Consider the following 25,519-nt stretch of genomic DNA (forward strand, 5'->3'; position numbering starts at 1 on the left):
AAGTGGAGCTGTGGCTCAAATAGTAGAGTACCAGCCTTGAATGAAAAAGCTCAGGGACAGCATCCAGGCCCTGGCTTCAAGCCCTGGCATAAAGGAAGAAAAGAACAGAGAAGGAAGAGGAGGAAGAAGAGAAGGAAGAGTAATAGGAGGAGGAAGAGGAGGAGGAAGAAGAGGAGAAGGAAAAGGGGAAACAACGGGGAGGCAACAATGCTTGATAAGAAATGTACTCATTATCTTGCCCGTGTAATTGTAACTCCTCTGTACTGTATTCTCACAATAAAAAAAAGAAATGTAGGGCTGGGATGTAGCTCAGTGACAAAGCGCTTGCCTAGCAAATGCAACGTCCTGGGTTCGATCCCCAGTACCAAAAAAGAAAAGACAAAAAAAATACAGTTAAAAAAACCCAAACAAAAAAAAGAAATGTAAAAAATAAAAAAGAGGAGAAGAAGGAAGAGGAGAAGGAAAAGGAGGAGCAGGAGGAGGAGATGATATGAAAAGCTGTTATTACTCTTTGTAGAATTTCTGCAGGTAATTGCAACATCTTGGATTTAGATATCCATCCAGATTCCTCCTGCTTCCTATCACTGAAAACAGGTAGACGTTTCCCCCAGATGAAGCTGAAGCGAAGGGATAAGGACAGGGCTTGCTCAGAATTCCTGGGTTCAGGTGACAAGGCATAGTGACAGCTGTGGTGAGCTCAGATTTCTCTCTCCTTTCTTTTCTATTTCCTGTCAGCCAAGGGGACTAAGAATAGTCACTGTATTCCGGAAGCATCAGCAGATCTGTAAGCTCATGTTTGTAAAGTAGACAGATAGCTTCTTGTCAAAACACCCAGGGGGCTGTTAGGACAGACTTTGCAGGCATTTCTGATACATAGAGAGAGACGGCTCTGGAAGACATGGAGAGGGGACTACTGGAGGGAGAGGTTAGAACAGGGAGTCTTTTCAGTTCTATAGGATGTCTTAGTGGTGAGTGTCAAATAACAAGGGTGTGACCTCAAATGAGACTCAAAACCCACTGAGGCAGGGCCTCTTTTTTTTTTTTTTGCTTGAACTCAGGACCTAGTGCTGTCTCTGATCCTCTGGGTGCTTGAGGCTAGTGCTCTACCACTTGAGCCACAGTATCACTTTTGGCTTTCTTGAGTAGTTTATTGGAGATAAGAGTCTCATTGGGACTTTTTTGCCTGAGCTGGCTTCAAACCAGTGATCCTCAGATCTCAGCCTCCTGAGTAGCTAGGATTATAGGTATGAGCCACCAGTGCCCAGCTTGGGGCAGAGCCTTTGAGACCATAAAATGAGGACAGCCCTGGCTGCTTCTCCGGAGCTGTTCTGTTGCAGCTCTGGTTGAAGCATACAGGACCCTGAGTATCAGCAGGAAGGGGATGCTGCAGGGAGGATCTGGTGGCCTCCAGGATGGCTTCTAGAGCCTTGTCCATGTCAGTGTCTGGTGCCCTCAGCAAAGACTCTGGGACATCAAGAGTCAGGCTTTACCCAACAGGGCTTCCTATTGATCAGAGAGAGTCTAGTAGACTGAGTGAACGCTCCAGAGGCTAATGTGGATCTTAATTCAAGGTCAGAGAAGGAGATCAGTTTTAAACAAGCCAGACAACATGGTCACAGCGTTGTTCCTGCAGAATTGCTCCTTGTTCTGGTGATCCTTAGCTTTCTGTAATCACGGGCTTTCGAAGTCATACCCAGCATGCTCGCCTGTGATGGTGTTCTGCTCACCATGGTTGTGTGATATGTACTTGTTGACGTGAGTTTGCTGGGGGTCTGGGACTCTCTCCAGGAGGAGAGGATAAAGAGAAGAATGGAAAAGGAGTATCTGAGGGCCTAGAATGATCCTGTATACCGTGCTGTTGCCAGCTGAGAAGTCGAGGTCAGAATAGGGAAGGGGCTTGGTAAAGGCCCAAGACCCTATTAGTGATAGCAGCAGGCCTGGGTCCAGACTCCTGACCCTTATCTGATGTTGCAGCACTCTATAAAACAAGAATGTAGCAGCAGCAGCACCTCTGCTGCCCACCACCTAAGAAGGGCCCTCCTCCAGGACCCTGCAGAGGATCCCCAGTGGCAGAGGCGGAGGGGGCAACCCCTCCCATGGGGCAATTTTGAAGCCAGGAGACAGCCCCAGGGTCTCCCAGGCTTCCACCTGCTGTCCTTCGAGATTTAATTCTGGCTGTATTTCTGAAATCCCCAGGAAGCCTCGGTTTACTCACCGGCCTCCCCACGGAGCCTCTGCTTCAGTGGTGTCGTCACTGTGATTGGACCAGCCCCATCGCCACCACCCCACCCACCCTAGTGTGCTCCTCTGGTTTCAGGAACCTCCCCAGATTGACTCTTCCTCCCTAGAATGCCCATCCTCCTCTCTGAACACAGACCTAGAGTGTAGTCACCCCTCAGACCCCAGGGGTATTAATCTATCTGTTTTGTTCTGTGGTGATCCAATTGATCTAGTAACAAAGAGACACCCAAGGCGAGTAAAGAACTTGATGTGTTTGTTGTTTTTAATATCTCCTGAGAAGAGTGTCTTGATAGCCCAGCACAGTGGTGGCGGGCGGACAGAGAGAAGTGGAAGGCGGCTGCTCTATGTGCCTTCTGTACACACAGGGAGACAAGGGCTGTTCCATGTCACGTGCACATTCATTCACTCACGAGCTCTATATAGCCCAGCGAGGCCGGTGTGCTACTGCCCACCTCCTAGGCCCAGGGATTGAGAGCTCATGAAGGGGAGCTAGGAAGGGGACCCACATACTTGCCATGGGCGGCTGAGGTTTGGGGCCATTGAGAGAAAGGTAAGACAGGGAACTTGTGGGGTACAAGAGTAGAAGGAAACAGTTATCAGCAGGGAATAGCCTAGAAGGGGGCTCTGGAGGACGGATCTGAGGGTTCATACGTTCCCCTCTCCCTTCTTATGTTGGCTTTAGGAAAGCCACCTCATGCCTCCTGATTTGAGGTGCTAGGGGTGTTTAGGAATGGTAGCTTTGAGTACTTTCCTAGGCCAACACTATACTATTTGAACCACTCCCAGCTCTTTTTTACATTATAGGGTTTTTTTCTTTATGTTGTATTTTTGTTCAAGGAAGGCCTCGACTGAGATCCTGCCAACTCTGCAACCCATATAGCTGTTCACACCAGTTTATTGGTTGAGAGGGGATCTCACTAATTTTTTTTCTCTTTTTTTATTGTCAAGGTGATGTACAGAGGGGTTACAGTTACATAAGTAAGGTAATGAGTACATTTCTTATCAAACTTGGTACCCCTTCCCTCATTTTTCTCCTACTTTCCCTCCCCCCCATCCTGCCCCCAAGTTGTACAGATCATTTCCAGCATATTGTCTTGTGTATATTGCTGTTGCATTGGTTCCCCCTTGTCCTTTGTCTCTCTATGTTTTTTAAACTCTGGTTGGCCTCCAACTATGATCCATCCAATCTCCCCCTTCTGAGTAGCTGGGATTACAGATGTGAGCCACTGTGCCTATCCCGACTGTGAGTTCTTTGAGGGCAGGGATGAGGTCTGGCTCTTCTCTGAGCACACAGCGAGCATGTCACGGGCACACTGTTAGTGTGTAGCACATTGTCACACCAAAGAAGCAGCTAGGGACTCTCATGTGAGTATTGTCCAGTGCTTACTAAAGGCTCACCATGGCCTTCTCTCCTCGGGCATTATGACTCAGAGTGGACCAAGCAAAATGCCTCACCTGGAAAATAGGAGCAGTGTGCCATCTCCTGCTCCAGAGTGTCTCCCAAAGTGACTCTGAGGTCTAACCTAACTCTCACCCCACAAAGGCTGCGAGGGTCCTACTCTCACCTGCACTACGGCTACCTCCCGGACGCCTTGGTGGACCTCACCGGAGGGGTGGTCTCCAGCGTCAACCTCCACTCCTCCCCTTCAGATCTGCTGACGATGGTGAAGACAGCAGCCAGGGCAGGCTCTCTAATGACCTGTGCCACCCCAAAAGGGGTGAGTAAAGGGGGGTCCCTTTGTTTGAGTTTCTCCATACCCAGGGCCCACAGCTAGAGACAGAAATGACAAGTGAACTCTACATAGCACCAACAGTGAGTTTCCTCAGGGTTACCTCATTCAGTCTTACAGCAGTCCTTCCTCTGAGACACAGAGTCCAGAATTCACTACTCAGAAAAGGATCAGAGAGGCCAAATAAAGTCACACTAGCATACAGCCAGGAAGCGCTGAGCAGGGTTAATATGGCTGACCTTCTGCCACGTACAGAGTTCCCAGGGGCCTTGCCACACACTGGGGGCTCCGTGGTGGCTCCTGGTGCTGGGGGAAGCTCCTTCCGTGTTTTTCTTCACTGAGCAAAGGGTCGTCTTAACAGAATCTCTGTCTTATTTGAGATTATTCTGAGATATCCAGCTCCCTAACTAGGGTGGCTTCCTGCACTTTTGAACATAACACAGAACCATCCAAAGATGTGCTTTCTCATCTCAGGGACATCAGGAACCCCTGAGTCCAGCAAAAGCCCCAGCAGATGTGTTTCATGCTGTGTTTGCTGACGACAACTGTTAGGTAGAATAAGCCACTCAGGTCCTCAAGGCTGTGTGTGTATGTGTGGGGGTGGTGGTGTTTGTCCATCATGGGGAGGGGGTGGGTATCTTCCTGGACAACAAATATCTAGAGCCTCATCCACCTCTTAGCCACCATCTCTGCTTCTCTAGCACACACACTCAGTGGGCACAATGGGCCTGAGGCCGTGATGGCTCAATCACTATCTAAATGGGTTTCTCCACCGCTCTGAAGAGCCTGTGAGGGCTGAGTGTTGCCTTTGCTTTTCTCCTCCATAGGTGACAGATGAGGCTACAGTGATGGGGAACGGACTTGTGAGCCAGCATGCCTACACGGTGACGGGGGCTGAGCAGGTAAGCCAGACCCACTGGCCTGAAGTAAGTCTCTGCCTATACTCTGTCCTTTGTTATTGCTCTTCTGAATAAAAGGCCAGCTTCACATGCCTCCAGAAAGACCAGCAAAGTAGACATGACCCCAGCCCTGCCATGGCCCCTCCACAAACAGCCTCAGTGTCTTCTATCCAAAGTTCTGGCACCCAGGACCCTTTTTCCTTAGGAATCCCCAGGAATCCTTGCTCTCCATGGAGTGATTTAGGTCAAGTAGCTAGCTAGATGAAATATTAGCCCCGAAGAGGTAGAATGGAACCCCTTCTCACCTATACACACAGCAAGTGACACTTGGGAAAGTTTTGCCCTGAGATAGGTTTCCTTTGTGACATACAAGCTAAACTGATATAACAAAGTCTCTCTAAAATCTAGGACTTAACCAAGATTAAATTCATTTCTCCCTTGGGTAAGCAAGTAATCCTGAATGGCTCTGCCATCCTCAATAGAGGATTTCATGTCTGAGCTCAAAACAAGTGTGCAAAGTGCTCACAACACCAAGCCAAGGGAAGAGAAAGAGGCCAGGGGGCATCTATGCTTTTAAGGAAGAGTTTGCCCTGATATGTACAGGTCAAGAGATCCTGGTCCTCTTGTTCTTGGAGCTGTCCCCCAACCATTCTGCTCTTCCCTTCCCTGAAGGGCAATCAATATTATTGTTCCATTGGCTACCAATGTGGACAAGTCTCAGGATAGCAAATATGTTTTATTCTTGTGATACCTCTTATCATTCGGCCATGCTATCTAGCTTCCTGTGTTGATCAGACTTTGGTGCTTCCTCCAGAATGAGAGAGCTGTGGGCATTAATGATGTTTACAGTGGACAAGGGATGAAGGGGTGGTCTAGACAGAGCATCTCACCTGGGAAGATAGGTGATCATGGCCACCTGTCCTGTGTGGTCCATCCTGCCCTGCCCTTCCAAGCAGCTGACAGTTGGAAAGATGTGTCCTCAGAAGATGGAGCCTGGGAGATCTTCTGTGTAAACACATTTCTAAATACATTTGGAACATGCATCCTGCCATTTCTACTTCCTGGAGAAGCACAGGGTACATGAGCAGTTTAGAGGCCTGGAGAAGGCTATATTAACAAAACAATTACTGCTTGACTTTAATTTACCATTAACTATAAAATATTTTTTTGTCTAGGAATAACTATTAATGGCCAATAAAACTAGTGCTTACAAAAATCCATCTAAATGAATGGATCAAGAAAATGTGATATATATGATACACACACACACATACACACACACACACACACACACACACACACACAATGGAATTCTATGCCTCCATTAGAAAGAATGACACCACCGCATTTGTTAGGAAATGAAAAAACTTGGAAAAATTTATATTAAGTGAAGTAAGCCAGGCCCAAAGAAACATAGGTATCATGGTTTCTCTTATCTGCAATAATTAATATATGACTAGGACAAGCAGAAAAGGTCAAAAGCTGTGTACATATGACCAGATAAGATAATGCTAACTGAAATGAACCCAAAATAGAGACCCAAGAGGTTTTATCTTTGTTGCGGTTGTTTTTAATGTACTATGTGATTTTTTGTTTCTTTTGTATGTTCTTCCCCCCATGGCATAACCCCTGTTGTCACTGTATTTGATTCCAGTGCCCTGCATCATACATATATATTTTTTTCTAATTTGGGGAGGTGAAGGGAAATAACAAAATGCTGAAACAAGGATACAGGTTTACCCATTGTAACAATGAGTTGTACAAGACACTATGTTGAAAATGAACTTTAGGGCTGGGAAGGTGGCTCAGTGGTAGAGTGCTTGCCTTGCATGCCTGAGGCCCTGGATTTGATTCCTCAGCACCACATAAGCAAAAAGAAAAAGCCGGAAGTGGCGCTGTGGCTCAAGTGGTAGAGCGCTAGCCTTGAGCTGAATTGCTGAGGGACAGTGCCCAGGCCCAGAGTTCAGGTACCACGACCAGACCCCCCCCCAAAAAAAAGAAAATGAACTTTACAACTTCGGGTGGGAGGGAGAGTTTGGGAGTTGGGGAAGGAAGGGATGGTAGAGGAAAAACAAAGGAGGAGGTAACAATGCTCAATAGGAAATGTACTCATTTAACTGTAACCCCTCTGTACAGTATCTTTACAATAAAAATGTATATTAATTTAAGAAAAGAAAATCTATCTAAAGAGCCACTGTTCTAGGATAGACAAACTGAGCTACCTTTTTCCCAGCAGTACATTTTCTGAAAGAGTTAGTTAGGAGTATGGTCAACAAGCAGAGCATATGAGGTAACCCATTCTTGTGATCACCAGTAGGACATTATTGAACAGTACGGTTGTACCAGAGCTAGACTTGGTTACAAATTCCTCCTCCAGAAAGAACAGGCTGTAACTCTGAGCCACAAGTACTAAGATTCAGGCAGCCTATAAATGTAGTGTGCTTTTTAATCTGCTCATCCTCCCTCTAGGCAGGACACAGACAGGAAGATAAATGAAATTGGCATTTTTTATTATGCACCTAGTTCCTGGTGGCTCCCCCGGGCTGGGGGGGGTGCGTGTTTATCAGCATGCCTCATTTAGCCCTGCACTCAGCCCCTTCCCATCACTGGCTGCTTTTCCTCCCCATGCCCAACTGAGCCCCCAACTATCCATTGGGCACTGAGCGTGGCTCATTAAGCTCTGAGGGCCACCAGGCAACCATTTCTCAAGTACCCGCTCCATGGGCTCTAGCTGGTGCTGGCAGCCAATGACAAACTGTGTGCAAGGCTTTTGGGGGTGAGTCTGGGAAGGTGAAAACCTGGGTTTATGCCAGGCGCTATCATAGAGACCAGGTACTGGGAGCCAGCAGAGATGTAGAGATTTGGAGATGCAGTGAGAAGCAAAGGAAAAAACCTGATCAGAGCTAAGGTCAGGGGCCTTGGGTAACTATGCTGCTCCTCCAGGCAATGCCCTGTTGGTAAGAGTACAGGCCTTGGTCAAGTGGCTTATGGGTTGTATTTGAGGCTAAGGTGACAACCACATCAAGAAGGGTCCTTTATCCACCTTGAATTCCAAAATGGAGAGTCTGACAAAGGCTCGTATTAAAATTTTGTCTCTGCCACTTAATTATGTGGCTTCAGTAAAGATGCTTAACCTCTCTGATTGCTTAGTTTCCTCATCTGCTAGACAAGGATTGTGGAAACGTCTGTCCTAGGGATGAAGAATGTAATTCATGTTGGTCAGGGCCTGCCTCCAAGTGCTACCTGAGCATGTGGACTTTCTCCTCCTGATGGCGACAAGCTATTCAGTTTGCTCAGCTTCCTGCAACTTAGAGTAAGGAAACAAATTCTCTTTCCTTCACTCCTCTGTCTGCCTAGAGGAGACACTAGCTCACAGACCAATAAGCCCAGCTATACCTCAATCTTATTTTTGTCCCTCATCCAGATTGAGGGATACTGGCTCCCACAAACGTGGTTCAAGGTTTGCTGGCTTTTTTTTTTGTAACAACCCCTCAGATATACCCTCTGGATTATGTGGAATAAATGAGCAAAGGAGTATCTAAAGTAAGGAATAGTGAGGGAGGGAGGAAGAGGGAGAGAGGGAGGGAGGGAAAGGGTAAAGAAAGGAAAGAGGGAAGGGAGAGTAAAAAGGAAGGAAAAAAGGAAGAAAGGGAGGGAGGATGAGGGGAGGGGAGAGAGTAAGGGAGGAGAGAGGAGAGGAAAGTAGAGGAGAGGAAGAAAGAATGCAAATTCAGGCCATTGCAAGCCATCTACTCTCAGATGACAGTCTGGCCAGGGCCAGGATGCAGAGTGAGGAGGGATAGCCTCAGACATTTCAGCTCCCAGGCTACCCCAGTCTTGCTTGTATCAGTCTCCTCTACCCTCTCACTCAGGACAGAGCCATTACTGCTGCACTGCAGTCTAAGAGGCTCGAAGAATGCAGGCTGTCTGTGGGATCGAGATGCTGTCGGTGATGGGGCTTGTAGGAAGATGGAACCCATAAAGCTCTCTCCCTTGCAGTCTGAGCTATTTACCTGCTGCTAGATCCAGGCTCCAGAATGCAGCCGCATGGCACAGTGGGCAGCTGCACCTGTCCTCCTCGTGCCCAGCTGAAGACAACAAAGCCATTTTTCCCCTCTCTCATTCCAACACCGTGCAGGCAGAAGGGAGTCATTGATTGGGGTTTTTTTTCCCTTCTGGCTACAGGCAAATGAGGTCAGAAGTTAAATTAGTCCTGGGAGGTAAAAAGCAGCTGCATTTGTATTCCCTCTTTCTGCTGACTTCTACCAGGAAACCTGACAGTTCCCTTTGTTGTTCTTTATTACAGATTCAGTACAGGAGGGGCTGGGAAGAAATCATCCGCCTGTGGAACCCCTGGGGCAAGAAGGAATGGAGAGGGCGCTGGAGCGATGGGTATGGCTTCTGGAAACCTCCATAAATTCTTCATTGAGAATTTGGGGCTGGGAGAGCCACTTGCTGCAGGCCCAACTGCAGCCTGTCCAATCTATAGCTCGGTGTGGCTGTGGTGCAACTCCAGCTCCCATGATGCCTTTCTTCAGGCATCTATTATGTGCATATTACGCATGCTCTGGGAAGTATACATCATATGAGGTGACAGGTGGGTGCTGAAAGCTATAGGTAGATGACAAGACTTGGTTTCTGTCATTCAGAAGGCTAAAAGTGTAGCCAAGATTAGCAAAGAGAGTGTGTGGCAGAGCAGGAGCCAAGCGAGAGAGAGAGACAGAGAGAGAGAGAGAGAGAGAGAGAGAGAGAGAGAGAGAGAGATGCTTTATCCCTGGAAGGGGTCCTGGGTATTCTATATTCTAGTCCTAATGACGACATGGGATCAAGATGGAAAGGCTTCATGGCTAAGGGAGTTGGGAAAATCAAGGCAAAGATCTGATGGGCTTTTTCCTCTGTGTGCTCAGGTGGTGAGTCCTGTTAACTGATCTGGACTTCCTGTGAAACCCACCTCAGCCATGTTAAGAGTGGGTAGAGTAGGTGGGTCACCCAACTCTGACAAATAGATCCCAGCAAAGCTCCTAGCTGTGTGCTCAGTGGTTTCCTTAGGGAGCTGAGTTGGGCTTTCTCGGCTACCATATGACCTACCCTTGGTGTCCTGCCATCTGTCTTGCTGACTCAGAATGAGAGGATTGTTCTGGGAAGGACGTAGGGGCAGCAGTGAGCTGCCTGTACCTCTTAGTGATTAGTAAGCTGGGTCCTGTTGCCTTCCACGGAAGGCCTGTGCCAGGCCCATGAAAAGTGTCGCAGCATTCTTGCCAGCGGGGATGGGGAACATGATTGAAAAGGACATGCAATGCATTCCAACAGAGCAGGACCCAATGAGCAGCAGAAATCAATACAGTGAGTACAGTCAGCTCTGGAAGGCAGATGTAGACGGCCAGTGTGCCAGGCCCAATGGGCTGGCCAGACCCTAGCCTGCCACCCCAGGACAAGCTGTGGTAGGACCTTTCTGATTCCTTGTGAACCTCAGGGGCTTGTGTGTGACTGACCTACGTGGGCACGCGTCAAACATGAGATGAGGGCATGATGGTAGGGAAAGGGGACAATAGGCAGGAAACAGCGAAATGACTTTATAGAGTCACCCTGGATATGACCTCCGATGCCGCCTGGAGAGCAGAACAGCCAAACCTCTTACGGGAGGGAAATGAACTTGTAAAGCCAGGCACTAATCCAGCCTCCACTGTGTCTTTACTTCCTGTCTCCTGCTGTCCTTGTCTCTTGCCTCTGTGTTTTCTTCCTGCCCTTTCCTATCCCACAACATTCTGATGTAAAGCCTAATAACCTCTGGCTCTTTCCCATTCTCCTTCCTAGCCCTCATCCAAGCTGGCCCAGAAGGGTAACTTCAGCAGCCAGAATCCTTGATTTCGGGTTGGCTGTTAGGAGTGGAGGTGATGACAGATCCCCTAGGGCAGAGAAAGAATAAAGTCACAAGCATTGGTGTTTCACCCATGCCTCCTATGGGAAATGTCAAGTGGCCATTGAAGGTGACAAGGGCCACCTCAGGGAGGAAAAGAGTGTCATGGATAGGCACTGTTCAGTGAGAACCTCACAGAGGACAGTGAACATGGGGTGGGGGGATGGTGCATTTCAGAAGAAACGGGGTTGAGCGGAGCACAGCAGGATCCCTAACCAGGAACATGACCAACAAGCTGGCCTGAAGCAGGGACAGGCAAAGGGAACAACCAAATCTTGGAGTCAAACTCTTCAGGGATGGGTATGAATGGTCTCTGAACAGGGGAGAGATACAATGCAGAACAGCACCTATTCTGTAGAATCATGTCCCTCTGCTCATTGTAGACATGCCCCCGCTTCCCCACCTCCAGGCCCGCGCACATACACCAGAACCCTGTCTGGAAGGAAGTGGTGAAGATGTCTCCATGTAGGTAGTCGATTTCTTCCCGACTTTTTAGGAATGGAGATGGATGGGGAGAGCCGGATGGTCTAATCTCAGCCATAATTGAAATTTCAGTCGCACACACTTAAAGGCAAACTTGCATGAATCAATAGCATATTGATTTACACTACATTTATTTTCCCTTACACACTGCAGAAAAAAATGTAATTATCGCTTAATTATAAAATTGCCATTTTACAATAACACATCTGACTGCCTCAGCCTACAGCCGGAAGCTGGAGTGGTAATCCTGCTGTCCTGGCACAGAAAGTGACCCAGGCTCCTGGTGTGGACCCTCCACTGGAAAGATCTCATTAAACTGTTGTGCCTCTGGGGCCCATTGCTTAGGTGCATGCCTCCACTTTAGAGCGTGGACTGAAGGGAAGGCAGCTTCTCCCTTTTGCTGGGAGGGTCTTCTCCACACCAGACCCTAGGACAACTTCTGTGACACATTATCCCAGTATTGATCAATTAAATAGGAAAAGAAGCAAAAGTCTATTGCATACAAATCATGTGTCAAGATGTGTGTTAAACACAACTGATTGCATGGAGAGCAAAGTCATGGATCTCTTGTTGCTTAAGGCTAGCCAAGAAGAGCCCTAGCCAGGAAGGAACAATAGCAACACAGGGAACTGACTATTGAACTACAGATGGGAGTGGTGTAGAGAGTAACAGTGCTCAAAGAGGGCTCTACACCTGTTCTGTGGAGCACGTAGGGAATCAGTAGTATAGGCAAAGCATTTCTCTATGGTCTCTCTATACACACAGGTCCTGGGAGTGGCAGGAAACCCGTGACCGACGGAAAAATCAGCTGTACGAGAACAAAGAAGATGGAGAGTTTTGGTATATACCCTTCTTTAAGATTGGTGTTTTAGCTGGGTGCTGGTGGTTCATGCCTGCAATCCTATCTACTCAGGAAGCTGAGATCTGAGGATCATGGTTCAAAGCTAGCCAGGGCAGGAAAGTTCATGAGACTCTTACCTCCAATTACCCATCAGAATACCAGAAGTGGAACTATGGCCGTAAGTGGTAGAGTGCTAGCTAGCCTTGAGCAAGAGAGCTCAAGAACGGTGCCCAGACCCTGAGTTCAAGCCCCATGACTGACAAAAAAACAATTTTTTAATCTCTTAACTACTGTCCAAGCTCTCAACCCTTCCTCCTTTCCCTAAACTTTCATGAGGATGGAAATAACATTGCAAAGATCCATTTGGAGGAATCTATTTTCTCTAATGAGACATAGATGGGGTATGGCTATCTACCCTTTCTTGGGCTAAAAACCACCTGGGTGATGAGACACTGGACTTTTCTGGGCAGTTTGACAGCAAAGGGGAATGATATCAGAAGCTTCAAACCAACAGCTCCTTGCAAACTAGAGCCCACATCTTCATGCCATTTTGTGAGGATTCTAAAACTTCAGTTCCCTCCCATGGGGATCCCACAACTTCCAGCCCAACTCCAGTGTTCTGGGTGGGATGTCATTGTCATTACCCAGATATCATGCAGAAATCAATGTTTTGAAAATACATGCTCAAAAAAAAAGAGAAAATACATGCTCAGAGCTAGGTTTAAAAAAACAGAAGAAAGAAAACACCTGCTATATGCACACATCTTTGAAGAAGATGGACATTTCCTAGACGGGCTATCTGGTTTACTTATTGTCATATTTAAATGTAATTTAGCATGGGTGACTAGGGGCCTGGCTCTAAATTATTGGGAATCAGAGGGACAAATATAAAAGAAAAATATTCCCAATATCTCCACATTCATCACAGTAGGAGGTGGGAATTTTAGGTGTGGGATCCATTTTTTATATCTTTATTGTAAAAGTGATAAACAGGGAGGTTACAGCTACATAAGTAATCCATTTTTGTTTTTATAAAGACTTCAACAATGTGCTTGGCAAAGAGCCCCCTGGAAGGGCAAGCTCTGCCAGAATCTAGGACCCAGAGCCTAGAAAGCCTGGACAGCATCCTGCTGGCCATGAGAATACCGCAGTTGAATTAATGGATCAGGGAAATTGGTAGTGATACTTTTCCTACCAAAAGACAGACCAAAACCCAGACTTTGACTCTGCCCTTGCCCTTTCAAAACCAGGAGGGAAGAGGGACTGAGGCAGGAAGGTGATTGATGCTGAATACACCAGAATCAGATGGTGGCCTTTGGGTAGGACAGTGGAGAGTCAACTTCAGGAAAGCACAGATGGTGCCAAAGGAGATGGACCCTCCTCCTGGAAACACAACCAGTGGTCATTCAGTCATGTGCATCTGTTTTCCACAGGATGTCATGTCAAGATTTCCAAGAGAACTTTTCCTGCCTGTTTATATGTAATCAAGTACCAATTACATTGGACCATGGACTCACACCTCATGAAAGATGGGGACAAATGATATTTAAGAACCTAGGAAACACTGCAGGTAGGTATGACATTAGTGGTCATTCTGACTGACCTAAAGCAGTCAGCTCTAGCACAAGCCTTCATTTCAGTGCTTTCTGCCTTGATTCTGTATATATACTAGCCAGAAGCTGAAAAGAGAGGGATTTCTCAGCCTAAAGGAAGAGCTACTGCTCCCTCCAAGGAAAATGGCTGATGGTGGGTATAAAAAGGAGGATGTCCCTTCATGCCATTCTACAATCCCACTCACCTTCAGGACTTCAGCAATCTGTCTGCTCCTCAATAAATAGCCAGGTTAATCCATTATCTTTGATGTACATTACCTTTGCGACTCTAAGAATATACCTTGTCTCTTTGTTCTCAGCCTCCCTAACTATAAACATTAGAATTAATAATCCCTGTCTTTCCTTGAATGTACAAAACACTATCCAGAAACCAGGGAGAACTTCCTATCCTGTCTGGGTTGTAAGGCAGCAGTAGTAGGTACCTTTGAGCCTGTCTTTGGGCTGTCCTGAAATGTATGGCATAGATTGTGACCTTAAAAAGTTTTCTCTCTCATTGTATCACCTCCCTCCTGTTTGTAACATTAAGAAGTGAATTCAAATTTGAGTATGCTAATATATCATTGGTAAGGAAGCTGTAAACAACATATGCATGTGTGATTGTGTACGTGTATGTTTGTACCTACCTGTCCACAATATTTTACTTGACTGACCCTAGACCCCAGGTGACCCCATTTTTGACTTATAGCCTCTTGATCACACTGGTACTCAGAGAGTTTTTTCATCAGGAGACCTTGGGCTGACTCTCCAGGTCAGCTGGGTCACTGTTACTGATTCGTTTTCCTGAGCTGTACCAGTCTGACCACATAACCACAGCCCTCTTCTTTGGATAAAATGCATACTAATGAACTAACCAAAATTATACACTAGAGCCATTTTTAAGTAGTTCCTTACAAGAATAGAGGGGAAGGAACAGGCAATTGAGGTCCTACTATGTGTATCCTCTTATTTGGTCCTCATAGAAATCCCATGATCATGACAGTCCTCCATGTCTAACCATCCCTTTCCAAATCCTCCCAGTTGTGATCCAAACGTTCTCATACCCATTTCTATCCTGACTTATCAGCATTGCTGGTTGTATTTAAATCTATGGTTCCCACATTAGTTCACTTTCTTCTTTGCTTTGGCTTCAGTGAGCATGCCTACATAGAAGGCACTGTGAGTTGTCATCTCCTTGCCTGTTTTTCCATGCCCCCATTGATGTTTGATGCCTGATGCCATTTTAAGACTCTGATGTACTGCCAGTGTGTAAGTTCATGCATGCCTGAGGACACTGGAATGTCACTTGCCATGATCAAAATGGCCCTTGTGTCCAAATTTAAGGCTTTTTTTAACGAAGGAAGGACTATACTCTCCTATTTTTAAGATGAAGAGACTGAGGCTGAGAATATAAGGAACTAGGACTCTGGGGAAGGGATCCAGATCTCAGGCCTCCAAATCCAGAGTTTATAACCTTACTTCACAGAGCTCTCTGAGCTGAATATGGCCCCAACGAGAAGTCTGCGTGTTGATAAGCACCAGCAAGGGCTCTTTCTCACACAGGAGGACCTGAGAGTGATTCTCAATACTTCTTCTCTGTGCGAGAGCTCATGGAAGGCAACAATGCTGTTGTGTCGGTCACTGTCATGCCACAGAGCTTAAAGGCAGAAGATGAGGAATGTCCACTATCCTTCCAGGTATTCAAGGTAAGGCCACCTGGTTCAGGGCTTGTCCTTTGGGGGACAATTGCATGTAGTAATAGGACTGGGGATAACCACCAATCAGGCTGGGAATGTTGAGTACATCCACCAGTGATCTGGAGATAAAGCCCCAAACATCTGTGGTGTTCATCTGTCCAATTCCCAATTTTCAAGAACTCCAAAAAACTAGCAAGGAGATTAGAGTTGACAATATCACCAAAGGACATACCTCTTGGCAGGGTCATTTGTTGGGTTTCCCTGTTATGCTACAGGATCGAATGCCCATACCTCAAAAAGTTGCCTGGTCCAAGAGTAGTTGTATTGATGCAGATTCCTCGGCCAGCCTCAGATCTCCTGAGTCAGAATCTACAAGGACAGAGTCAGAAACTTTGAAATTTAACAAGCTCTTCCCAGGCAACTTGTAGTTCTTATGTTGAGAATCTTGGGTTACTTTTTTGGGAAGAGTTTAAGAAAATACCAGGTATAAACTCAAAGTGTGTTTTCTCTTATGTTTAGCCCAAAGTCCAGCCCTAGCTCAGTGAGTGACTCATATGCAAAAGCATCTGCTGGGCCATTTCTCCAAAACCAGGGCTACTCTTTATCCCAGGTTCCTCTCTCCTCCCTGACAATCCCAACCAGGTATCAGCATGCATTCCACTATGAGGCTATAACCAGGAAATTCAGTTGTTAAAGTACCATATAAAAGAAAGGTTACATCAGAAAATCTGATACCTCTATTTCCTCTTTCTCTCCCAAACATTTCAACGTATCCCAAAGATAAAGATGACGTTCTCAAGTCATTCATCCCACAGCTTTCTGGCACTAATAAAGAGCACATGTCTCTCACATGCTGGAGAACACTCATCTCCTATCAGACTTGAAGACATGGGGCTCATGTCAGAGCTCATGGCAGAACTAGAACTAGGTACGGTTTCCCTAAGTGTGTTGCCAAACACACCTTTCACCATAGAGCCAGAGGTCTGTTAATAGACTGGGGTCAAGCTATGATTGACATTTCAGAACGATTTTAGTTTCTGCTCACTGGCACTAAGGCAAGTTTCAAAGTCCATTTGTAGCCCACCTGTAGTCAGGCAGGGCACCTGGGTATTCTTCTCTGATGGGACCAGTCTTGTACACTGGTCATGGACCTCCCTAGGGAGAAGGCCTCATGATAATACGAAACTTCAAAGCCATAGGGATACTCACATTCATTGTCTCAAAACCTCGATTATCCCCAACTTTATAGATGTGGAAGCCAAAGCTTGGAAAGCAAGAATGAGCTTTTGAAGGCAAAGCTAGAGGTGATGGGGTCCTGTTTATTGCCAGCACTTAGGGTCCTAGATCTCAGCAGAGCTTAGGCATTTGCCTTTCTGTAATGCCCAGAGTACCAAGAGAAACAAGGACTCTAGTTCTGCCAAGAGAGATTTCTCTCTTGCTGGATATTTCTGTAACCTTTACATGTTCCTATTACTTTTGTTAAATTCACCAATAGTCAAAGTTCCAGATATATGTGGCCTATAGAAGAGAAATTGTCAGGATTCAATAAAATGCTTTAGAGGTACTCAAGTCTGCCTAAGCTATTAAAGAACATCTCTTAGGGATGCAATATTAGATACTTGTCATTTTTATTACCGCCTGACATCTGAACACTCTTTCCACCTTCAGGGCATCTTGGTATGAGGAAGAGACCTGCTCTTACTGTAGCAGCTAAAGAGGCCAAATGTTATCTCTCCCTGAACCTCGGATGCAAAAAATGTAGATGTGTGACCTAGATTTGTCCCCTTTGATATTACCCTCACCAAGGTATCACATCTGGCCACTCCAAAGCTTTGGTTGCTGAAGAATTAAGTAAAGGGGTAGGAACAGCCAAAGGTTATTTACAGTAAATCTTTGAGCCCAGCAGTAGCAATTCAGTCCAACCCCTCATGGGGTTCCCATGCACTTCCTGCCCAACCATGCAAGCTGCAACACACACTATGGGAGCTTCCCTTCCAATCAGTGTCTTTCCACTTTGCTCTCTCAAACGAGGTACAGTTTTCCCTTACTGTGAGAGGGTTCTTATTCTCAGTGTCTCCAACTTTGGATTGTGAGAAAAACGCAAGGCTAGAGGTAAAGGGAAAATTTGGGAAGAGCAGTGAAAAAATTGAGACACCTGATCTACCGGCCAGGAATGATCAGGTCAAGCACCAAACACCAGACAAGTCTATTCAAAAAGAAAAGCTCAACAATTTTCGCTTTTCTTCAGGTGAGAAAGAAGACATGAGAGGATCTAACTTCCTGGGGTCACAACTCCTACACCTGCCTTTTGATCATCACATACAAGCCTGGGACCCCTGATCTGGGCAGTACCTCAGCCAGTTTTTTAATACTACCTGGGTTACTTTTCTCCTTTCCACCAGAAATATATTAGTGCTCAGTTTGCTGCAGGAGCATTAGAGATCCCACTGGATCTTTCAGAATCTCAAGTGCATTAAACACCAAGGTTTTAGCCCTTGACAACTCAAAAGACACCATTTGCAATTCAGCTGAGTAGCAACCAATGTATGTGCCAAAGACCAGGCTCTCAGGCAGCCCCAGGACTAAGTAGGGTTCAGTGCTGACCCAGCTGAATTGAGGCTCCAGGTTTGTGGCCAGTGACTCTATGGCTGCTGTGGGAACACTGCTCTGCTGGACTAATACAAGAACGCCAATGGTGTATGAACAGGCAGGGTCAAGTCAGAGTAGTGAATTGGGACAAGAACAAGCTCCCCCTCCAGAATGGACTTGCACCCTTCCCTTCCGGCTTTCCCCTGGCTGAAATACCTGGGAAAATCAACTGGTCTGTCCAGGTTGCATAGTGGGAAAGAATTAAAAGCCACATAACCTGGGAAAGTCTGTGCCCAGAAGTAATGGACCTTCTTACAAAGCACAACACAACGTGCCTTATTTCTAGCCCTTCTACCTAAACTACTGAGCCTGGATTTCCACATGCATAATGTAAGATACCTAGTGTCTGCTCACAAGTTCATGGTGAATGTCCAGCACTTGACATAGGAACACTTCACAAACTGCAGAGAGGTTTAAAGATAGAACTGCTTCCTCAGTGCTTCACCCCACTGAATGGAAAGAAGGGAACCACAGCGTCTTCTCATTCACATGTACCCCCAAACATCCATCCCTACAAGCACCGAGGGTCCTAGAACAAATTCCCATCGTATTTACAGGGGTACAAGGCAATCCTTGAAATTGCCTTCTCATGGAAGCTCCTGGCTTTGGGGAATTTGCACTTGACCTTGGGGAATATGCATTTGATCCGTGTCCTGTCTTATCTTCAAGCCCTGCCAATGCCTCGCCTTTTCTTCCTATATTCTCATCATTGTTATGAACAGTAACCACATGTTGTGGAGGGGAAAAGGAACTGCCTCATCCTCTCAGACACCTTCTTTCCTCATCAAATTCTCTCCCATGCTGTTACCCACAGATAAGTAGGCTTCTTGTTTTACAACCCTGCACAAGGAATCAGCAATCATCTCCCCACCCCAGCCTGTGCCAGAAAACAGGTGGATCACACAAGAAGAAAGAACATGGGGACTTGCAGCAGGCTGGGAACCACTTGCCTTCCTGTTGCAGTCAGGCTTCCTGAACTACCTTTCTTCCTCTTTCCCACAGGTGGACTCTCAGGTATGGCTCACCACCATCTTACCAGGCTTCTCACATCTCCGGTGCTATCCCTTGGTAAAACGTTATACTTCTTCCAACCCTGGGCCGTGAGTTCAGTCTTGCTACATCTTATATCAGAAAGCATTTTAGAATCTCCAGACATGTCAACAAAAAAGGAAAATATTTAGCAGCCCTACTCTGCAGTTAGACCTCTTTAGGGTTCTCTTGTTTAACATTCAAGAGGGACTTGAGCCTGATAGAAAACACTGATGAAGCTCACCCTTATCTGTTAAGTTGCGCATCACTAAGGGACCCCTGAATTAACCACCAGAAAGCAATGCTAGGCTTCCACATGCTGTTTCAAAGCACATCCTCTAGCAACTCTGACAAGTAAATTGTCCCCCCTCGTAATCAGATAACACGACCCAGTATTGGTGAAAGGCGATTTAACCATGAGGAAGGGTGGAAAAGTGACCCATGGGTACTCCAACTCTATGCTATGAGCTTTGGCAATGTCCTTGTCTCCAAGAGGAAGGCCCAGTGGATAGAAGGGGAAGGAAGATGTTGCCATGGGAAGTAGATGATGATTGTGTGCCCTCCAAGCATTGCAGAGGAGCCTCATCAGGAAAACAGAGGCCAGTTCAAGGAATCTCAGAGTGGTGGACATTTAGAAGTCCAGGGAGAAGGCTGGCAGCATGGAGGCCTGGCCCAAGGCTGGGTCTCATCCACAGAACTGGAGGTGCTCCCTGGCACCCCCACGTCGAAAGAGAACATATGGAAGGACTTTGAAGGAATCACTCAGGTATAAGGAACAGATTGATATTCTTACTCCCAGCACTGGGGAATAGAGTAGAGACTTGGCCCAGAAAAAGGCCAAACCCCTAACTAGAATACTAGAGTCAACCCTATATCAATGCAAAATGGGCTTTAAGTGCTAGGCCAAGACTTCCTGTCACCAATGACTCAGACTTGATGGTGCTGCTGAGCAAGTCCATTCTGAAAGAACAGGAGCCTGGTCAGGTCCGTAAGAGCATCATGGAGGGAGGAAGTGGGAGAGCAGGTATGCCAAGCCACTTCTGCTCTCTAGATTGTAGGAGACACAGCACACACCTCTACACATACACACATACCCAGGGCCACAGGGAATAGCTCACCCTCTGCAGAACTGGATCCATCATTGCTATGTCAGAAGTGTCCAAGCAAGCCAGACTCTCAGAACTCTGGGGACTACTACCTACATCAGCAGAATTGCTTCAGAGGCTCTACTCAGCCCTGTGCTGTATGCCTGGGGCAGTGACCTGTCTCCTGTCTCACCTCGGAGCCAAGCCCTATTTCTACCCCTTAAAAAGCTTTCCCCTTCCCCTGTTCTTCCTCTGAGGCAGAGCTCATAAATAATCATTTCATGCTGCATAACCATTCTAAATGGAATCCCCATGCTCAACGATAGTGGGGAAAATTTGTTTAGTAAGGGGTTTTTATTATGTAATATGGATGTGACATCCTATAATAGGAACTGCATTATATTTATTGTTTTACCGCTAAGAAAATATTGAAATAAAAGGAAAATGATCAGGGCTTATTATTTTCCAATGAGAAGGAATCTCAGGGCTCAGCTGGAGAGACGAAACAGAGGAAGGAAAGAATCCAACTCTGCCATGCCTGGAATATCTCACTAAAGATGCTGGACAAAAAGAGATCTAGGGATCCTCAGAAGAAATTCAGCATTAGAACAGTGTCAGTAGTTCCATAGAGGTCATGTTAGCAGAGGGAAGAAACCAGAGATCCTAATGTAATTACACATAGTGAGATGGCTGCACGGCGTTATTTCTTTGCATTCACTGTGATGAACTACTGATCTGTATTCTCTTGGGTATTTCAGGTCAGCACTGTCTCCTTTGCCAGGACAGGGTGAGCAGAGAGGGTAGAGGTGGGGACCAGTATCCCATGCAGGGAGGTGGGGAAGCTTTCTCACAATAATGTTTCTTCTAGTTCCAGCACTTTCGGGAGAGATTGCCACCCACGTTTTTCTCCATATTCAGAAATGCTATCCAGGGCATAGATGATAAAACCAAAAGCAACTTCACAAAATTCTGCCATCTGAGCCCTGGGACCTATGTCGTGGTCCTCTCAGCACACAAAGGAAAAGTCGAGTTCTTGCTCCGAATCTTCCTGAAAAAGCCAGACAGTGACAGGTACAGGATTTGGGGGGATCCTAAGTGTTTTTCCCTACTTAATTGGGTAAAAAACACATGACACCATTAATTCCAATGATCTGTGGATTATACATAGCACATACTGTGTCCGTGGAGACCCAATATAGATCTGCTTTCTAGAAACTCACTGTGAACCAATAATTATTCTCTAACTGGATGGAGCCATTGCTAAATACACGGATGCGTGTGATGACAGTAGTGGACCACTCTCTTCAGAGGGACTGAGAAAGGGAATGAATGGGTTTTGAAGGAAAACAGAATTGAATGGATTAAAAGAGAAGGTCATATATATAAATAGAAGAAAAAAGGGCTGAGCAGATGCATGGAAGTAGGTGAGTACAGGGCTTGTTGAAAGTTAGATAGCACTGGCCATCTGCATAGAAAGATGACCATAAGACGTATGTCCATGTGTCTTAAATGTGGTTGAAATGCAAGGTAGGTCAGGCAGAGAAGAGAGGCCTGAAAGGAAAAGAGACTCTCTGATCCAAGAGGGTCTTGAATGTCAGGTCAGTGAGTCAAGAGTGGAATCAACAAGTGTTGTACTGCTCCCTCTGGCCTGAGACACACATTGTTATAGTCAGTTATACAGTCTTTATAGTGAGTCTGAGAGAGGGGCCAGGAAGCCATTACCACCAATTCAAGGTGGAGCATGAGTCAAAACACATGATCTTCCTGGTAGCGTGGGTCTCTCTGTGCACATGTGTCTGATTGTGAAGGATGAAATGCTTACAAGACCAGTGCATGTCAACCAAAAAGATAGACACACAGCCATGGTGTTCATCTGTTCACTAAGGCCAGGCCTGCCCACTATACATCTTGTGACACAGGATGTATCAGTCTCACTGAGAGTTGGTATCCTTTTGATCCTGTTCCCTTGATTTTCTAGGAATGCAAACCACAGTTTCAGCCACAGAGCTCTTAAGGTAGGTGTGCAGGAAGGTTACATTGGTGAGCCACAGCCCATCTTTGGCCACATCCCATCCCATCCCCAAGAGCTTGTCTGTCCTTCTTCACCTCACCACTGGCTAATGAAAACAGAGGTATCATGATGGACCAATGATTTCTCAAAGGGTGAGAAGAGTGGGAGGAGAAGACCAGGTTTCTAAAGCCAGGCTGGACCCAACCATTTTCTTTCCAGATGCTTTTCTTTTCTTCTTTGAAACTTCACTTTTCTAACGCTCCACAAAGATTGTTTCTGGCTCTCTCAGATTTAGGTGGGACTTGTGCCCTCACAGTCCTAGCTGATCAATGCCCCAAACGTTTAACACTAGCTATTTTTCCTTTGATCCAGGGAAGTCTTTCAGAAATTGGATCCCAACAAAGAATTTTCTACAAATATGCTCAGGTAAAGTACTCAGCTTAAAGAAGCCTTACATAGGGCCAATGATGGAGGAAGAGGGATACGGAGGAAGAGGATACAGAGGAAAAAGGGACCTGATAGGTTCTCTAACCAGACTCTGTCTCTCCCTGTACCAACTCCAAAACTTCTCTAGATGCCAAGCTCTAAGAGACACACATTATCCCCTATTTGGGTAACAAATGATAGAACACAGAGTTAGAAAAGGAGAGGACGGTTATGGGGTGAGTATATGGGGACTGTTGCGTTTTAAACCTTTAAACAAGGAATTGGTAGTATCCTTTGAAATCTTTCCTTCTCCAGATTGGTTCCCCTCCCTCCAAGCTGGCATCATTTCTCCCAAGAGCTGGCCAGCTTCAGAAATCACCAAAGGTGCTCTTCCTGCCAAGTTTCCTATGTGCACTAGAAATTTTCCTAATGGTTTAACAAACTGTTGTAGAAAAAAACGCTTGACTCATCAGGATAAAACAGCTGCCAAGAGCTTTGCACATGGGCCTTTTACCATTAAAAACCAGGTTGGTTCAGGAAGTGGAAAGTGATACAGATGATCATATATACCATGTTGGCTTGGGCCAGGCAGAGACCAAGGACAGGAAGGGATGCCAAACCCTGCCTCTACAATCAGAAGGCTAATAGGGTGTTGGTATCCAGGAGGCAGGCCTGGGGAAAATAAGCGAAGTGAAGAGTGTTGCGAGAATGAGGAGTATATGTGTCAAAAAATGCAGCTGACTGTGAATCTGTCTGGAAGCCACACTGGTGCAAGATTCAGGCCACTGCTGAGTTTGACTCTGAGGGCTCTCTTCACTTGGTGTATGACAAGACAACCCAGATCATTATTGCCCCCACTGCGTGAGCTCTTACAGGCAAAGATGACTTCATGTACATTCTTTGGCCCAGAGAAGATCATCAGTTCTTAGAATTGAAACAACATGGATTCTTTTTTTCCCCCCAGAGCAATGCCCAGACCATGCCCCAGCATGGTCAGTGGGTCTCAATCAAGATGCCGAACACAAGGCTTCTTCAATGCATTCTCATGATGGTTCATATATCTGTCCCTCTACAATAAAAATATAAGTTGCCATGTAGGTGCAGATTCTCTAATCAATGTTTCCCAAATAACTGTCAAATGTCTCCTCCTAAAGTAACCATCAGCTTACATTGGGTCTTGATGGGAATTAGAACAAGAGGAAGACAGAGAAATGGTGCCAAGCTCACCTCTCAGCTAGATACCCTTGATCAGGACCCATGTGGCACCGTTCTATACAACCTGCAATTATCCTTAGAGACTGCACCCTTCTAAGACATTTTAAAGCAAAATGTTCCCCCATGCACTTACTGTGCCCTCTTATTCTCTTATATGGATTCTTCTAGCTGTAAACTAATAGGATACCTTGTTACTATGAGCACAGTTAGTTTCATTAGACATAGCAATTGTGGGGTCTGCATATAGGAAAGAGCGGATGAACTTGGGCTCTGGGGTAGTATAGATCCATCCATCATATATTCAATTGGTAAGCACTTTCCAACTACCTGATATATTCCCGGCACCACATTCCACTGGAGAATACTGAATAGCCCTTGGGTGTCTCACAGACAGGCATAGAGGCAGATGTGAATCCCTGGAGAACTTGTTTACAGAAGCAGCCTCCCATCCCTGCCTTCATCTCCTCAATTGCCTTTGGCTGGTTGCAGGATGTGACATACATCCAAGATGGGGAATATGGAGAGGGAAGCAGATGTGGCCCATAGTTCACACTGCATGTAATCTATGGGCGATTCCATACAGGTTGGAGTTCAAAGTGAGGTGTCAGGATTCTTTGGGAGAGAATGTCAGTTACTGTTAGGCATGTAGGACCAGCTCCCCGGACATGCCTCAAATTTGAGATGTTTGAGCACTGTGCTGAGGTTTTAATTTCAGATACTGGCAGGACATTTTCTTAGGGTTCATCTTAAGGGCCCATGCTTCTTCTTGGAGGGGAATGGAACAACCCTGGAAGATGGACAGGACAGTGAATCTGTCCCCTTTGAGGTACTAGTTCTTAGGAGAACCCCAGAAGGTACCTCTTGCCACCTAATCCACCCTCACCCTAAAAGTTACCCACTGGGAAACTTCAATCTAGTGCCAGTTTTCCAAGTGAAAGTTCCCCTAAAGCAGAGAAGCACTGCTTGTTGACAAAATTGTCATCAAAGACCCTGCCCACTAGGTTTCCCAGAGTCACCAGTGAAAGGCCAATGTAGTTAAGTCCTGCAGAATTTTAGTTCTTCTTTCCCTGCAACCTCCATTGCCTCCTGCTTTCAATCCAAAGAAAGCCAGGACATCTTCCTTTCTGCTTCAGTGACTGAAAAGACTAATGTTAAATAATGCGCTCAACTAATGCAGCCTCTCTTAACTAGATTTCAAGTATTTTTAACTCCTGTCACACACACACACACAGAGGCTCTTTCTGGAAGCAGATGGGGAACACACCTAAACGGGATGCATTGATTTATTCAATAGTCCTTATCCTGAGAGGCTCCCCAATGCCCAGCAAGAGGTATGGATTTAAGGAAGAAGAAGAATTGCTTTTATACCAGGAATAAATGGGGAGAGAAATGTAAGAGAGCCCAGAGCCCGGATCAGGTTCCAAAAATCAAGACTGACTGGCACCTTGGATGCTCAGGGAAAGACTTATTGACATGGCTGGAGCACCAGGTCAGACTCTAGACAAAAGCTGGATGGGCTCAACATGGAAAGGGAGGACTTGGAAATTGGAGAGTTGGACAGGTATGCGCTCAGGTCCTGGCCTCTGTCTGATGCCTTTGTTCCTCCCTTGTTTGGATCAGGGCCTGGACATTGATGCCACTCAGCTTCAGAGGCTTCTCAACCAGGAACTCCTGAAAGGTACCATCATCCTGGAGGCCTGCTGACCT

General features: G+C 46.2%; 1 protein-coding gene across 1 annotated transcript in view; it reads left to right on the forward strand.

Annotated features, from left to right (window-relative positions):
* Positions 1 to 25,519, forward strand: part of Capn13 (calpain 13) — a 56,393-nt gene that overhangs the window by 22,391 nt on the left and 8,483 nt on the right. Inside the window, exons 5-15 of the mRNA XM_013013526.1 lie at positions 3,785 to 3,959; positions 4,799 to 4,873; positions 9,177 to 9,262; positions 12,036 to 12,110; positions 13,545 to 13,681; positions 15,264 to 15,406; positions 19,049 to 19,060; positions 21,029 to 21,231; positions 22,139 to 22,175; positions 22,544 to 22,597; positions 25,433 to 25,490. Coding sequence (XP_012868980.1) covers positions 3,785 to 3,959; positions 4,799 to 4,873; positions 9,177 to 9,262; positions 12,036 to 12,110; positions 13,545 to 13,681; positions 15,264 to 15,406; positions 19,049 to 19,060; positions 21,029 to 21,231; positions 22,139 to 22,175; positions 22,544 to 22,597; positions 25,433 to 25,490 — 1,055 coding nt within the window. The remainder of the gene's footprint in view (positions 1 to 3,784; positions 3,960 to 4,798; positions 4,874 to 9,176; positions 9,263 to 12,035; positions 12,111 to 13,544; positions 13,682 to 15,263; positions 15,407 to 19,048; positions 19,061 to 21,028; positions 21,232 to 22,138; positions 22,176 to 22,543; positions 22,598 to 25,432; positions 25,491 to 25,519) is intronic.

The sequence above is a fragment of the Dipodomys ordii genome, unplaced genomic scaffold (genome assembly GCF_000151885.1).
Source record: "Dipodomys ordii isolate 6190 unplaced genomic scaffold, Dord_2.0 Scaffold20, whole genome shotgun sequence".
Taxonomy (NCBI): Eukaryota; Metazoa; Chordata; class Mammalia; order Rodentia; family Heteromyidae; genus Dipodomys; species Dipodomys ordii.